Source organism: Myxocyprinus asiaticus, chromosome 41 (assembly GCF_019703515.2).
Source record: "Myxocyprinus asiaticus isolate MX2 ecotype Aquarium Trade chromosome 41, UBuf_Myxa_2, whole genome shotgun sequence".
Taxonomy (NCBI): Eukaryota; Metazoa; Chordata; class Actinopteri; order Cypriniformes; family Catostomidae; genus Myxocyprinus; species Myxocyprinus asiaticus.
In genome coordinates, this window is record NC_059384.1 from 33,291,966 (window position 1) to 33,308,582 (window position 16,617).

The 16,617-nt window shown below is 37.6% G+C and overlaps 1 protein-coding gene across 6 annotated transcripts in view; it reads right to left on the reverse strand.

Annotated features, from left to right (window-relative positions):
* LOC127431841 (histone-lysine N-methyltransferase 2C-like) overlaps positions 1 to 16,617 on the reverse strand; it is a 257,762-nt gene that overhangs the window by 97,007 nt on the left and 144,138 nt on the right. For all 6 annotated transcript variants that reach the window (XM_051682432.1, XM_051682434.1, XM_051682436.1 and 3 more), the window contains exon 12: positions 12,138 to 12,301. In XM_051682432.1, coding sequence (XP_051538392.1) covers positions 12,138 to 12,301 — 164 coding nt within the window. The remainder of the gene's footprint in view (positions 1 to 12,137; positions 12,302 to 16,617) is intronic.

The window sequence follows — 16,617 nt, forward strand, 5'->3', positions numbered from 1 at the left end:
TTATCTATCTAACATATGAAATAAGACAGTACTCTCTTTCCCCTCTCCTCCACCATCCATTCATGCTTCACACAGCAAACTGGAATACTCTAGCTACCACTGCGGCCCATTGTGCCAGCCATCACTATGACAACATATTTACAAGCCCTGCTCTTGTTAGACACTTCTGAGATGGTTTCATGCAGGGCACACAAAAATAAATAAACAGACACAGGCCATACTCTCAGCTCTTAATTCATCGCTCATATATAAGACTTATGCAAGAATAACAAAGCTTGAACAATAACAATGGAGCAAGTGAAACAGTCCACCTTACATTTGCAGTATTACATATTGATTCAATACTGAAATACAGTTCTAATAACAGTACAAAGACAAACTAGATCCATAACCTTTATAGGTTGTGTGAATGTAAACCCACTGAAAACCAAAATTAACATAAGACATAGCAGGCACATGTACATTTTTCAGTTATATATAACATTTGCTTGTAAAAGTGATTTTTTTTATGGAATAGCATGCATAAAACATCCCTAGTACCTGACATATATCTCTGTGATTGCCCTAGGCTCTGTAAAAAGCAAAAATAATCTGAAAGTGGGACGCTATTGTTTAGCAAATCAGAAGATTTTGAGGCACTCTTTGCCTTTTAGGGATTTTGAGCATTCGTGTTTGATGACATTTTGGAGAAATGGGGTCTAATTTAGTGGCTAACATGTAGTGGAAGTTAGCAAATTTTATGCACTTTTAACAAAGAATTGCTACTGTACCTGTATGACTTTTATATGTAAATTATGTAAATTACATCTTTGTGACTGGCTAATCCTGTACCGTATAGTTCAATCTGTCGTTCATCAGGTCCAAAGTTGCTGAATACTAAATAGGTGTTCATATGTAAATGTGGGCGGTCATATGATACTGAGCTCATGGATGTGACATGAAAAACATGACAAATTCTGAATGAGCTGTTTTCGAAGCTTAGTTTCAAATCGTGTGAGTGGACTGTTGAGGAAGTTTTGAATTAGAGTATGTTTACCTAGTCATAGTGCATTGAACTTCTATTATAAAAGAGCTTCTATTTTTAAAAGAGCTAGAAAAATCCTGTTTTCCTTGACCCATTAAATAAGCTGGCAATGTAAGCCCTATATATCATACTAATAAAACTTCTTCAATGTAACCTTATCCTGGGGCGAAAGATTCATCCATCATTCAACGAGCTAAAGAGAAGTGACGTTGCTTGTGGCGTCCTGATAACGTCTCCACACTTACACTCCACTAATGGCACACAGAAGATGAAAGCCTCACTGGTTGAGAGCTGCTAGCTATTTTTAACCTAGGCGGACAAGTCACGGTCTAGAGAATATCGTACCTCCCCCAGACTGGCGCGCTACACAGAACACCACAACAAACTACTGAAAAATGGTTATCAACACACGCACACATACACCAACACACATTTATCACATAAGTCTCAATAAGGTATAAAAACCAGTGCTGACAGTAGATTAAAATATTTAATCGCAACTAATTGCATGGTTTCTCATAGTTAATCACGATTAATCGCAGCTTTAAAAAAAGCCTGTTTTTCGAACACACATACCCCATCTACTTGCGCCCCAAACTCGCTCTATTGGTCAAGCCAATGTTGCTGTGTCAGGCTGGTTGGGCTGCTAATACAAACAGTGGAATGCTTTAAAAGAGCCACATTATTTATATTTTTCTGGGGAAATTATCCTACAAATGGCTTGCTTATATTTGTCTCTGCAAGATGGGATAGGAGAAAGCATTTTAACATCAAAAACTCTTGGATGTGATAATCAATTGAGTTGTAGTGCAGTCGTTCAGTGGTGGGTGAGAGAGGGTGAAGACTATGAGCTACCCAATAGAGGCGTAATGTAAACAGGCCTCAGGGTGTCTCAGTGGACATGCTGAGTTCAAACATGGAGGAATGCCACAGAGATCACGAAGCACTGATGCATAATAACTGCAGTTTGACCAGACAGACAAGAGAGATTAGACAGGATAATGACACATTCCCACTGCAGAGAGCAGAGCATGCCTGCTGGATGATCATAGTACAAAGACAAAAAGGTTTCACATAGGAATTATATAATATAACAAGAAATAAGAAATGTAACAATTCTGGTTCAGATACATATTCTGGCTTCATAACGACACCATTAATTGCTCTTTTAGTACTTTTGAAGAAATAACGCTCAATTACATACTCTGTTATAATCGAGCCATGGCGAGTTTTTGGGTAGTCGAGCTACAGAGTATACATGACAATGACCATGTTTATATACACTTAAGAAAACGGTTTATTCCAGGGTTTTCGTGAGAAAGCATCATGTAAACAAGAAAACCTATTTCCTTACGCCATTTAAGGGATTAAGAGAAAGCGGTTTAACACATCCAGGTTTTTCCCGGCGAACTGCGCTTATCTGGCAATGTAAACACATTGAGGTTTGAGGAGTGCCCATGTGCGTGAACAGACCGAATGACAAATGTCATAGGATGAAGCCCAACAAGTCAACACAGCGGAAAGAATTCAAAATCTCTGGGGAAAAGCACATACACTATAAACTATACCAATGTATACACATCAATGTAAAATATCAATGGTCCCTCATGTTCGCGTATATGCACTTGTACAATGGGGAAATCCCGGAGTTTTACATAAGAGGGAAACCCCACTACTGAAGCGCAATTCTTCTGCAGGTTGTCATAGAAAGTTACGGAAACAAACACAGCAACAACTCTGGAATATCTGGAAATAAAGTGAAGCAACGGATAATAAAATAGTGAAGTCTACCTCGGATACCATATTTGTTATTTACATAAGCGTCGTGGGGAAATTCCGTCGCTGTGGAGAAAGCTGCTTACTGAGCGAGCTGTATGTTTACGGGAGTAAACAGTACAATGCTTATACAGTAATGCATGTAAACTGGAATGCCGCTTTCTCGCAATATGCTGCTTTCTGGTGTCCATGTAAACATAGTCAAAGTGTAATCGAAAATTTGAGGTCATGCGTCACCTCTGAACAATACCAGCGTTATGGATGTGAAATTTGAGGCCTAATCGTGAAATTTCACTACTCAGAGAAATAATAATAATTCATTACATTTATATAGCACTTTTCTAGACACTCAAAGCCCTCTACATAGTATAAGGAAATCTCCTCAACCATCACCAGTGTGTAGCATCCACCTCGATGATGCGACAGCAGCCATAGTGCACCAGAATGCCCACCACACACAGTGATGTAGCCAATTCATATATAGGGGATTATTACAGGAAGCCATGATGGATAAAATCCAAAGGGCAGATTTGGCCAAGACACTGTGGTTCCACCCCTACACTTTAAGAGAATTGCCCTGGGATTCTGACCACTGAGTCAGGACCTCGGTTAAACATCTCATCCGAAAGACGGTGCTTTTTTTTTTTTTTTTTTACAGTATAGCATCCCCGTCACTATACTGGGGCAATAGGACCCACACAGACCGCAGAGTGAGTACCCCATGCTGGCCTCACTAACACCTATTCCAGCAGCAACCTTAGTTTTCCACAGGAGGTCTCCCAACCAGGTACTGACCAGGCTCAACCCTACTTGGCTTCAGTGGGTAACCAGGCGAGAGCTGCAGGGTGACAAGTATCCTAATTATTACCAGAATATCAAAATATTTGTACTGTCTGTATAATTATAAACTCCTGCAGAGCGAGCCCAGATCTCAGAAAATGTGTAGTATAGACAAGTATTTTTTTACATGATATGACCTTGTGTGATTACAAAACCGAAAAAGGCTACGTTTTAAAATATAGTCTGCACTAAATGCTTCAGTCAGAGTGAGGGAGCGGCACTCTCTATCGGGTGTGTGTGTGGCACATGCTGAGCAGCAGCAATATCAGACGATGAAATGTTTGTGATATTACAAATCAAATCGCAGTCAAAATTATCTAGGGCTGCCCCCTGATAGTCGACCAAATGTTAGTTGATGAGAAGAGTCTTGGTCGACCAAGTTTTGATTGGTCGGTTGTCGCAGAATAAAAAAAAACTCCACAGGAAACCAACGAACACCGGTATTAGTGCTGGTTGGATGCTAGGTGGTACTATGGGGTAATTTACGTTAAGCAGGGTTAGGATTAAGCCTACACAATAAAGTAAGACACCTTGATTTCAAACTTTGAACTTTATTTTTTATTTATTTTAACAAAAAATTCAAATGAAACTGGAAAAAAATGAGTGCAATTAAAATGCATGTTGTTCAACATTTTGAAATATGGTTTTACAACAGTTGTGAAGGGTAACATCTCTCTGGCAAAGAACCTACTTCATCTGTGTATTCTCTACCGGTCGGGTATTTCGTTGTCCAGAAAAGTACATCATGTGTGTGAATAAATTTGTTTTGTTCCCTCCTTCACGATATATATATATATATATATATACGTAGATATATATATATATATATATATATATATATATATATATATATATATATATATTTATCTATATCTCTCTCTCTCTCTCTCTCGCAGTATCCAATTAAATCGGCAACCCCTGGGCTGAGGGATCCATGAATATTCTTGCTTTAGTGATTTTGCATTGAAAATGTTAATTTATTTTTAAAAAATGAAAAACTTAAATCAAATACATTTCTAAATTCAAATTGCACTCCAAACGAAATGAAAAAGCAATTAAAATAATGAAGTGATAAAAGAATAATATATATATATATATATATATATATATATATATATATATATATATATATATATATATATACACAGGTGCATCTCAATAAATTAGAATGTCGTGGAAAAGTTAATTTATTTCAGTAATTCAACTCAAATTGTGAAACTCGTGTATTAAATAAATTCAGTGCACACAGACTGAAGTAGTTTAAGTCTTTGGTTCTTTTAATTGTGATGATTTTGGCTCACATTTAACAAAAACCCACCAATTCACTATCTCAAAAAATTAGAATACATCATAAGACCAATAAAAAAAACATTTTTAGTGAATTGTTGGCCTTCTGGAAAGTATGTTCATTTACTGTATATGTACTCAATACTTGGTAGGGGCTCCTTTTGCTTTAATTACTGCCTCAATTCGGCGTGGCATGGAGGTGATCAGTTTGTGGCACTGCTGAGGTGGTATGGAAGCCCAGGTTTCTTTGACAGTGGCCTTCAGCTCATCTGCATTTTTTGGTCTCTTGTTTCTCATTTTCCTCTTGACAATACCCCATAGATTCTCTATGGAGTTCAGGTCTGGTGAGTTTGCTGGCCAGTCAAGCACACCAACACCATGGTCATTTAACCAACTTTTGGTGCTTTTGGCAGTGTGGGCAGGTGCCAAATCTGCTTGAAAATGAAATCAGCATCTTTAAAAAGCTGGTCAGCAGAAGGAAGCATGAAGTGCTCCAAAATTTCTTGGTAAACGGGTGCAGTGACTTTGGTTTTCAAAAAACACAATGGACCAACACCAGCAGATGACATTGCACCCCAAATCATCACAGATTGTGGAAACTTAACACTGGACATCAAGCAACTTGGGCTATGAGCTTCTCCACCCTTCCTCCAGACTCTAGGACCTTGGTTTCCGAATGAAATACAAAACTTGCTCTCATCTGAAAAGAGGACTTTGGACCACTGGGCAACAGTCCAGTTCTTCTTCTCCTTAGCCCAGGTAAGACGCCTCTGACGTTGTCTGTGGTTCAGGAGTGGTTTAACAAGAGGAATATGACAACTGTAGCCAAATTCCTTGACATGTCTGTGTGTGGTGGCTCTTGATGCCTTGACCACAGCCTCAGTCCATTCCTTGTGAAGTTCACCCAAATTCTTGAATCGATTTTGCTTGACAATCATAAGGCTGCGGTTCTCTCGGTTGGTTGTGCATCTTTTTCTTCCACACTTTTTCCTTCCACTCAACTTTCTGTTAACATGCTTGGATACAGCACTCTGTGAACAGCCAGCTTCTTTGGCAATGAATGTTTGTGGCTTACCCTCCTTGTGAAGGGTGTCAATGATTGTCTTCTGGACAACTGTCAGATCAGCAGTCTTCCCCATGATTGTGTAGCCTAGTGAACCAAACTGAGAGACCATTTTGAAGGCTCAGGAAACCTTTGCAGGTGTTTTGAGTTGATTAGCTGATTGGCATGTCACCATATTCTAATTTGTTGAGATAGTGAATTGGTGGGTTTTTGTTAAATGTGAGCCAAAATCATCACAATTAAAAGAACCAAAGACTTAAACTACTTCAGTCTGTGTGCACTGAATTTATTTAATACACGAGTTTCACAATTTGAGTTGAATTACTGAAATAAATGAACTTTTCCACGACATTCTAATTTATTGAGATGCACCTGTATATATATATATATATATATATATATATATATATATATATATATATATATATATATATATATACACACACACACCTTTCCATTTACCGTCAGGCAAGAATCTGTCTAAACATGCAGGAGGAAAATTACTTACACAAATAAAGACATAAAAAATTTATAAATGATAAATGTAAAAATAATAATTATAATGATGATAATAATCACTGAAATATAAATCATGGTTCTAGGTGAACGTGTTTTTGTATTATTTTTTGTTGTAATCACAGATGTATAGGTTGCAGAGTTGGTCACAATGAACTCTGTGGAAATAAAGTGAACTGAACTCAAAACACCTCATGAGCTAAGACGTCTAAGGTAATTTACAGCACTCATAGACGATACTGTTCTTGCAAAAAAAAAAAATTCATGAGACAGAAACAAAGAAAGAGTGAGAACCTTTTACATGAGCGTGTTCCACGAGACTGCACGCCTCCGTATCGGTGCGTCATACATGCACATAGATGGCTTTTCTGTCATCTGTTCTTAATAATATAATAAAGTGTGTTTCTTCAAGCGCGTGTCTGTGTGTCTACAGGCAAATTATTTGTAATATTAATTTGATGATAACAGCCTAATAATAATAATAATAATTTAATACATTAATGGGAAAGCGAGCCAAATATCATCTTAACATCGTCAAAGGCATCAGCTATTGGCGATCCCTCTGACCATCGTCAATCCTCGAGTCTGTCGGCACAACCCTAATGTGCATTTCTCTCTATAAATTAACAAAATGTTCAGATAGTCTCTTTGCTGGTTTTTCCGACACATTCAGAATCATTACTGCTTTTGCCGGTGTCGCTGCGGCTTGCTTCGTGCGTGCGCTTGTAGAATTTATATTTTAAAGGCTCATTATTATGGTTTAGTATTTCTCTGTAATGAAGAACAGTGTTAGCAATGTTACTTATTCTTTCTCAGCCCTGGAACTCAAACCATTTTCTGATGCCCCCCAATATATATATATATTTAAGTATTTAAATTAATATCATAAACTAATGACCACTAGTCGAGAAGATGGTGCTTAAAGGATTAGTTCACCCAAAAATGAAAATTCTCTCATCATTTAATCACCCTCATGACATCCCGGATGTGTATGACTTTCTTTCTTCTGCAGAACACAAATTAAGATTTTTAGAAAAATATCTCAGCTCTGTAGGTCCTCACAGTGCAAGTGAATGGGTGTCAAAATTTTGATGCTCCAAAAAGCAAATAAAGGCAGCATAAAACTAATCCATATGACTCCAGTGGTTAAATCTATTTCTTCAGAAGTGATATGATAGGTGATGGTGAGAAACAGATCGATATTTAAGTCCATTTTTGCTAGAAATTCTGCCCAATAGGGGGCATATGCATGAAGAATGTGAATCACCAAAAACACAAGAAGAATGTGAAAGTTAAAGTGTAGTTTGACTGAGCAGGGAGGAGAATTTATAGCAAAAATTGACTTAAATATTGATCTGTTTCTCACCTAGATGTTTCATATCACTTCTGAAGATATAAATTTAACCACTGGAGTCATATGGATTAGTTTTATGCTGACTTGTGTGATTTTTGGAGCTTCAAAATTTTGGCACCCATTCACCATGAGAGAATTTATATTTTTGCAATAGTTTGACACTGATCATTTAAAAAAATGGCTTCTAAGAGTTATTTGTTTGTGCATCGGACTACACTTGTTGCACTGTATGTTTATTTTTAAGTACAACCAACAAGGGAAATGCAAAAGAAAGACGTTTTGTCTATTTATTGTCCTTGTATAATTTTGCAGGTATTTGTATTTCTATGTCATCACATTCAATTCAGACTGCAAGCTCACAACTCAGCTTAAAATCAGATCTTTTGCCGTGGTGCTGGAACACTGTCAAAGTATTTTAATACTGTGTTGCATCTCCACATTTTCAGAAGAATGCAGACGTTCAAGTACCTTTAACAGGACCGAACGTCATGAGTATGAGCTCCTAGTATGTTATTTAAAATGGAACATGTATGCAAAAGTATTGGTTCTCTATTCCCAAACCTGGTTTCAAACACCTATTACTGGTTATCGGGTGAACCTCAGGGCCTGCAAACTCCCATGAGCCCACACTGTCAATACTAACCTGACTGTGTCACCTGGAGGCCCTGAGCAGTGCCTAAGTGCAAAGCAAATAAATTTAAAGGCTTTAGTATACCCATTGTGCTTACAACAGACAGGATCTAGCCTGCAGCCTAATACATTAACACTTTCATACATCATAAAGAACTGACATAAAATCAGTCATGCAGTCGGCACCATTAGCCATCTGTGCACAAGCACAGGTGATTTGTTGTTTGGGCACTGGGTCATGTGAGTAAGCGTGACTGTGGTTCTTTTCAGCTATGTCAGGCTGACTCACTGATGGCAACACTCGTCCATGACAAGAGAAACCTTCTGATGGATGGAGTCATTTTACCACACCCTTGGGAAAATACCCCCTCTAACATGTAACCGTATATGATGGAGAGGATCTGTAATTACCTGCCTATTTTATGAGAGAATCCCAGAAAAACATGTCCAGGTTATATTTGACCGTAAAATCAAAAGAAAATTTGTAAATATATTTTAAGAAAATGAAGAAAATTAAGCCAGTTTTTAGGACCAATTACTATAATGTGTCCAGACATTTTATTTTGTTTGTAATTCTCTTTATTATCCATGATGCTGCTCATTAGATTCTCATTATTGCAATGCAGTAATGAAAATCACACTGTCTAAACACATTCTTTTTTTTTTTCCAGCAGAAATCACAGCAGTACAATAAATACTACCATTATTGTATCTACACTCACGGAGCACTTTATTAGGAACACCTGTACACCTATTTATTCATGCGATTATCTAATCAACCTATAGTGTGGCAGCAGTGCAATGCATACAATCATGCAGATATGGGTCAGGAGCTTCAGTTAATGTTCACATCAACCATCAGAATGGGGGAAAAAAATGTGATCACAGTGATTTCGTCTGTGGCATGATTGTTTGTGCCAGACGGGCTGGTTTGAGTATTTCTGTAACTGCTGATCTCCTGGGATTTTCATGCACAACAGTCTCTAGAATTTACTCAGAAGGGTGCCAAAAAAAATAAATAAAATTATAATCCAGTGAGCGGCAGTTCTGTGGACAGAAATGTAAATCATGGTTCAAAAATTCATGCCATGGTCGAAATCACTGAGACAAAATTTTTTCCTCATTCTGATGGTTGATGTGAACATTAACTGAAGCTCCTGACAGGTACCTGCACAATTGGCTGATTAGATAATCGCATGAATAATTAGGTGTACAGGTGTACCTAATAAAGTGCTCGGTGAGAGTGTGTGTGTGTGTGTGTGTGTGTGTGTGTGTGTGTGTGTGTGTGTGTGTATATATATATATATATATATATATATATATATATATATATATACACACATACATACATATACACACACACACACACACACACACACACACACACATATATATATACACACTCCCATTCAAATGTTTGGAGTCACTTGCCTGAAATGTTTCTCATGATCTTAAAAATCTTTTGATCTGAAGGTGTATGCTTAAATGTTTGAAATTAGTTTTGGAGACAAAAAATATAATTGTGCCACCATATTAATTTATTTCATTATAAATCTAAAATGTAATAAAAAAAATAAAATAAAGTTTTTTAAATTGATGACTTAGACCAAATAATAAAGAAAAGCAGCCAATAAGTGCCCAACATAGATGAGAACTCCTTCAATACTGTTTAAAAAGCATCCCAGGGTGATACCTCAAGAAGTTGGTTGAGAAAATGTCAAGAGTACATGTCTGCAAATTCTAGGCAAAGGGTGACTACTTTGAAGATGCTCAAATATAACAGTTTTGATTTATTTTGGATTTTTTTTAGCACACATACATATATTTTTGTATATGGAAAAACAAAATGGGGGAAAGGTACTTCAATGTCAAGAAAAATGAAATGAAATGGGTGAAATGACCAGGAAATGTCTTGACAAGTTTCATGAGATTCACTAGTGTGCGTTTATGTGTGTCTTCAAGAACATCAGTGTGTGTGTTTATCAGGAAGTGTGTGTGTGGGTGTGTGTGGGTGTGTGTGTGGGGGGGGGGGGATGGTGACTAACAGGTGGGCGTCTCTGTAATGATTAGAGTGGTCTGTCTCTTGGGGGCCAACAATGGCATGATTGCTTCCTTTAGCAGTTGGCGGCAGCCCAGTGTATTGCTGCTGGCACGACTGGCTTTACAAAGAGGCCTTACAGCCAGCCCGGTCTCACTGAACTCTTTACTGCCAACCACATGCCAACATACATCACCTCCGCACCATTGACCCACAGGGAAAAAAACATCAGTAATAAAGTGCAGTTGGGGGATAGAATGGCCATAAACACACACTGAAAATTCATCTCTTTGCCATCAGGGTAGTGAAAGGGTCCAAAGTCATTACGCCTGGTGATAATGGACTCAAAGAAAATACGATTTGCTTTTAGCTTTCAGGGTCCTGATGAGAGTTCACCAGCCGGGATTGTGATAACAGGAAGCTGGTAGTGGATGCATTATTCTTTAGTGGTAGAGTTTCAAAGAGCTTTCTAGACCTCCAGCCAACTAGACTCTATGCCTACCAAGATATGAGACTGTTAGAGACCCCATGAAATGGGTTGACAAATGTAATTTTCTTTCTTGTGCTAACATACTACGGATACAGAAAGTTGGGGTAGGGCACACTGTAGGGCTTGTTTTTGCATAGTCTTTAGTTTAATCCATATCCTATAAAACCATGATTTGCTACTTGTTATTGGTAGTCAGAGGGAGGTGGTATTTGAGAGAGGGGTGGTCTCATTCTATAGACCATTTGACTGGACAAACATTTGAATAACATTTGTATATGCCCCTGCAAACACAAGATGAGTCATGAATATCTTTGGTGCATTTTCCTGGGAGAGAAAGAGTCCACTAGAGATGCTGTGGAATGACCTCAAGAGAGCCATTCACACCAGATATCCTAAGAATATAGCTGAGCTGAATAATCAGTTCTATATGGAAGAATGGTCTTAATGTTCTGAACGTTGTGCAGGTTTAATCTGCAGCTACTGGAAACACTTGGTTGAGGTTACTGCTGCCAATGAAGGATCAATCAGTCATTATTTTTGCCAAATGAATAAAAATATTAAATCCAAGGGTTTACTTACTTTTTCCACAGCACTGTGAATGTTTAATGGGATGTGTTCAATAAAGACATGAAAAAAAACTATAACTGCCTGAGTGTTTTTAGCTTAAGCCAATTGTGCTTGTTTATACTTGTAACTTTGATGAAGACGAGAACACATTTTATGACCAATTAATGCAGAAAACCAACTAATTCCAAAGGGTTCACATACTTTTGTCTTGCCACTGTAATTACATAAGCATTATGCTTCTGTGTAGTCTGTGTCGAGACCTGGTCTGCTATATTCGCCTAGAGCGGCACTATTTTTATTGGGGTTCATCACTCTCAAGTGTAAATACTTAAAAACCTATAGCAAAATCTTTACGGTTCTACCATTGCACAGTATATACCGTCATACCAGCCAAATCTACATTGCATCATTGTTTTTCAGTACTATGTTTGAGAGATTTTCCTGCAAAGCCATCCATGCAAAAGCACTGATTGGAGGAACCCTGTAATGATGCCAACTGCAAGGCAAACACATTCATCAGCTTTGTGCCAGTGTTGAGAGACATGTACTTACCCTCGACTGGCTCTGATTTAGTGAGCAATGCCTCCTGCCTGCTGACGGGCTTATTGTGCTGCGTCTCCTCCTCCACCTGCTTACACACACTGCAGGTGTATCCGTCCTGCACCTGGGCATCAGGGTCACCGCCCTCCTGCCTCTCACAGTTCACATGAACCCATCTGAGACAGACAGGATAACATAATCAACTCTTGACAATCTATCCATCTTATCCAATCCTTAAAGTGACATTTCACCCGAAAATGAAAATGATGTCACCATTTACTCAAACTCATATGACTTTCTTTCTTCTACATCTCCTTTTGTGTTCCACGGAAGAATGTCATAAAATGGTTTCATTTATTTGAATGGTACAAGACTTTGTGACGTTTCCTCCACTAGCCATTGAAACACACACATAAAAAAATTGACTTGATTCGATAAGTCTAAGTGGGCATAATGCTGTTAGCAATCAAAATTGACTGACCATAGGAAATGAATGGGAAAGACAAAAAACAAGAGCTTTTTATTATTATTATTTGTCAAATACAATATATAAGTCAAAATGAAAAAACACACAAAAATGATCTGGTAACACTATAACACAGAGCAATTTTTTTTTTTTTTTTTACAATTTTGTCAAATAAAATCTATAAATCAGCCACACTGCAGAACACACACATAGATGAGGGGGTAAGACCAAAACACACACACAATGCAGCGCACACACAGAAATAAATGGGTGAGACTAACATAGCCAGAAGGCAGAACACAGAAAGAACACACACAAACACATGCATGCCCACACAGAGAATGAAGAACAAAGTCTGAGTCTTCTGTTTTATACACTAATTACATTTGTACAGTCCATTGCTGTTTATTTCTGATTATTACTGTTAATTTTCTTGATATTATTATTAATGTACTTTAAGTAACTACATTTTGATGCTTGAAATAAATGATTGGTAATAAAAATTATTATTTTATGTCTTCTCTTTGTAACACCAGGTCAGGTTTGACTGTAAGCATAAAGTGACATTATTGCAAAAACAGAAAAACAAAAAACAAAACAAAAAAACAAACAAACTTCACAACAGTTAAAAACAAAACTAAAACGAAACTTTGACGAATAATAGTTTGATCATTTCTAAATATATATATATATATATATATATATATATATATATATATATAAATGCTTAAGTTGTGATCAGATTTTGAATTACTACAGAGTAGGTGCTATTACTGTCATAACATGATTTTCAAGTCATCACAATATGGCAGCAATCTGCCCTCAATACAAGACACATTCTCATATTTTGTTCATGTTTCACCTAGGTTTTTACTGTAGTGAAGTTACGTAAATTTGCTAATTTGCCTATGCAAATAAATGCTGAAATTGAGAAATATGTAAATAAGATTTAAAAAATATATAATCCCAAAAGAAGTGCATTTTTTTTTTTTTAACTTCAGGGAAGAAATGTTCTCCTTTCTTAAAAAAAAAAAAAAAAGGTTACACCTGTACTGGGTCCAGTCAAAAATGACCATGAGCAGCAAAGTAAGCAGCCACACTTGATCAGAATAGGAGGGTTAATCTAATCCTAACTATGTGTATTTACAATACAAGGCTGAATGGACAGATCTGATATTTTGATGCAAATCGAAGCTGTTTACATTCACTTAAGACCGACTGAGTTTATATTAATACCTCGCCAAGATGAGCACTTGGTGCGAAATACAGGTGTAAATCAGTGTAAACACTAATGTATCCTGTTCAACAAAGTAGGACCATCAAATTGTCTTTGTGAATTTTCTCTAAGTTGTGCACAAATAAGACAGACACAAATATTTGTGAAAAAAATAAAATAAAAAATAAAAATAATCAAGAGATTTCTTTAATCGGAGATAAATGATTGACCAGCGTTTAAACTGGAGTCTGTCTGCATATCAACTGCTGATAAGCTTAAGCTGTCAGAAACTGCAAAAATAATTATTTGGAAATAATGTTTGGAAACAGTATGTTCAGAAATGGTGGCCAAAAGCTTGGAATAATGCACAGATTTTGCTCTTATGGAAAGAAATTGGTACTTTTATTCACCAAAGTGGCATTCAGCTAATCACAATGTATAGTCAGGACATTAATAACATGAAAAATTACTATTACAATTTGAAAAAAAATAAAAATAAACTACTTCAAAGAGTTCTCATCAAATAGTCCGCCACGTGCAGCAATGACATCTTTGCAGATCCTTGGCATTCTAGCTGTCAGTTTGTCCAGATACTCAGGTGACATTTCACCCCACACTTCCTGTAGCACTTGCCATAGATGTGGCTGTCTTGTCGGGCACTTCTCATGCACCTTACAGTCTAGCTGATCACACAAAATCTCAATGGGGTTAAGATCCATAACACTCTTTACCAATTATCTGTTGTCCAATGTCTGTGTTTCTTTGCCACTCTAACCTTTTCTTTTTGTTTTTCTGTTTCAAAAGTGGCTTTTTCTTTGCAGTTCTTCCCATAAAACCTGCACCCCTGAGTCTTCTCTTTACTGTTGTACATGAAACTGGTGTTGAGCGGGTAGAATTCAATGAAGCTGTCAGCTGAGGACATGTGAGGTGTCTATTTCTCAAACTAGAGACACTGATGTACTTATCCTCTTGGTTAGTTGTACATCTGGTCTTCCACTTCTCTTTCTGTCCTTGTTAGAGCCAGTTGTCCTTTGTCTTTGAAGACTGTAGTGTACACCTTTGTATGAAATCTTCAGTTTTTTGGCAATTTCAAGCATTGTATAGCCTTCATTCCTCAAAACAACGACTGACTGATGAGTTTCTAGAGAAATTATCAATTTAGCATGATTACTCAAGGATAAGGTGTTGGGGTTTTTTTCCCGGGGACGCCATGCGAGAAGCAGACGTGTGAGACACGAGCTCTGCGAACTTTGCTAGTTTTTTTTATTATTTTCATGTTATAATCTGGTGAGATTCGATACACCCAGTTTCCAGCCGGGCACCTTTCAGTGGCCCAAACAGGGCATTAAGTATTTGGGTATTTTATTCCCAGCAAATTTGTCTGATTTATTCAGTTAATTTTGACCCTTTAATTAAAAAGTTTGAGCTATGTGGACAGATGGTCTTCATTACATTTATCAATGATTGGTAATATTAATGTTATTAAAATGAACTGTATTCCAAAATTCAACTACTTGCTACAGTCTCTCCCTGTAGATGTCCCCCTCTCTTCATTTAAGCAATTTGATAGAATTGCGAAGTCCTTCATTTGGAATGGTAAACATCCCAGACTACATTCCAACAAATTACATAGGCCGATTGACAAAGGTGGGTTAGGCTTACCCAAGATTTTTTTTTATTATTATGCGTTCGGTCTCAGGCATTTGGCTCATTGGTCGCTTCCACCTGAGAGAGCCCCTCCATGGTTTTCTATTGAAGTCCTTGCCCCTATTTCACCATTGCAAAGTCTTTCTATTAAACTAACCGGAGAAGTTAAGTCACACCCCGTTATTTCACATTTGCACATGATTTGGACAAGAGTGGCCAGAGTGTTTAATTCGGACATTTTTTTAAATGTTGCCTCAAGCATATGGCTGAATGCAAAATTATGCATCAATAAGTCCCGTTTCTGTTGGTCAGAGTGGATTGTGAGAGGGGTTGTTACACTCTGCGACTTGTATGAGAGTGGAGTGTTGAGATCTTTTGAGAATCTGGGTCATCATTTTGGGATTCCCAGATCTCAGTTTTATAGGTATTTACAGCTGTGCCACATGCGCTGTACTATTTTTGGGAGTAGCACACACCCCCCTAAAGTGGCAGATGCTTTGGGAGAGGTGATTACTGCTTTTGGAAAAGGTCATGAGGCATCAGTGTATTACTCCCTGCTGGTTCGGAGTCTGGGGGATGGAGCTTTAGCTTCTATCAGGAGATTATGGGAAAAAGATTTGAATTTGGTATTGGAGGAAGAAGTGTGGACTAGGATTCTATAAAATGTCAAGTTTGCATCTAGAGATGCAAGGGTTCGCCTTATGCAATTTAAGATTCTACATAGATTTTACTGGACCCACCCATCTTAAAGACACACCCAACTGCTGGCATTGTCAATCAGAAGTTGGAGACACAACTCATGCCTTTTGGGGTTGTGTTAAGATTCAAAATTTTTGGATGAAGGTGCAGAGCTATTTGTTTGACATTCTGGGCACTCAAGTTTTGCTTTGCCCCAGACTTTGTATTCTGGGCGACGGAGCTGTCATAAATTTGGGGGACAAATTTATAAAAAAAATTGGTTTTTAACAAGTGTTATGATTGGCAGACAAGTCATTTTAAGGGGTTGGAAGTCCGATGGAGTGCCATCATTTCTAGAGTGGTGTACAGAGATGGGGAGGGTGGCAGCGTTTGAAGAAGGGGTATCTAGAGGATTGGATAATTTGGACTTGTTTATGGGAAATTGGGGCAAACATTTGGCATTTTTGGAGGGCTCTCAGGGAGGG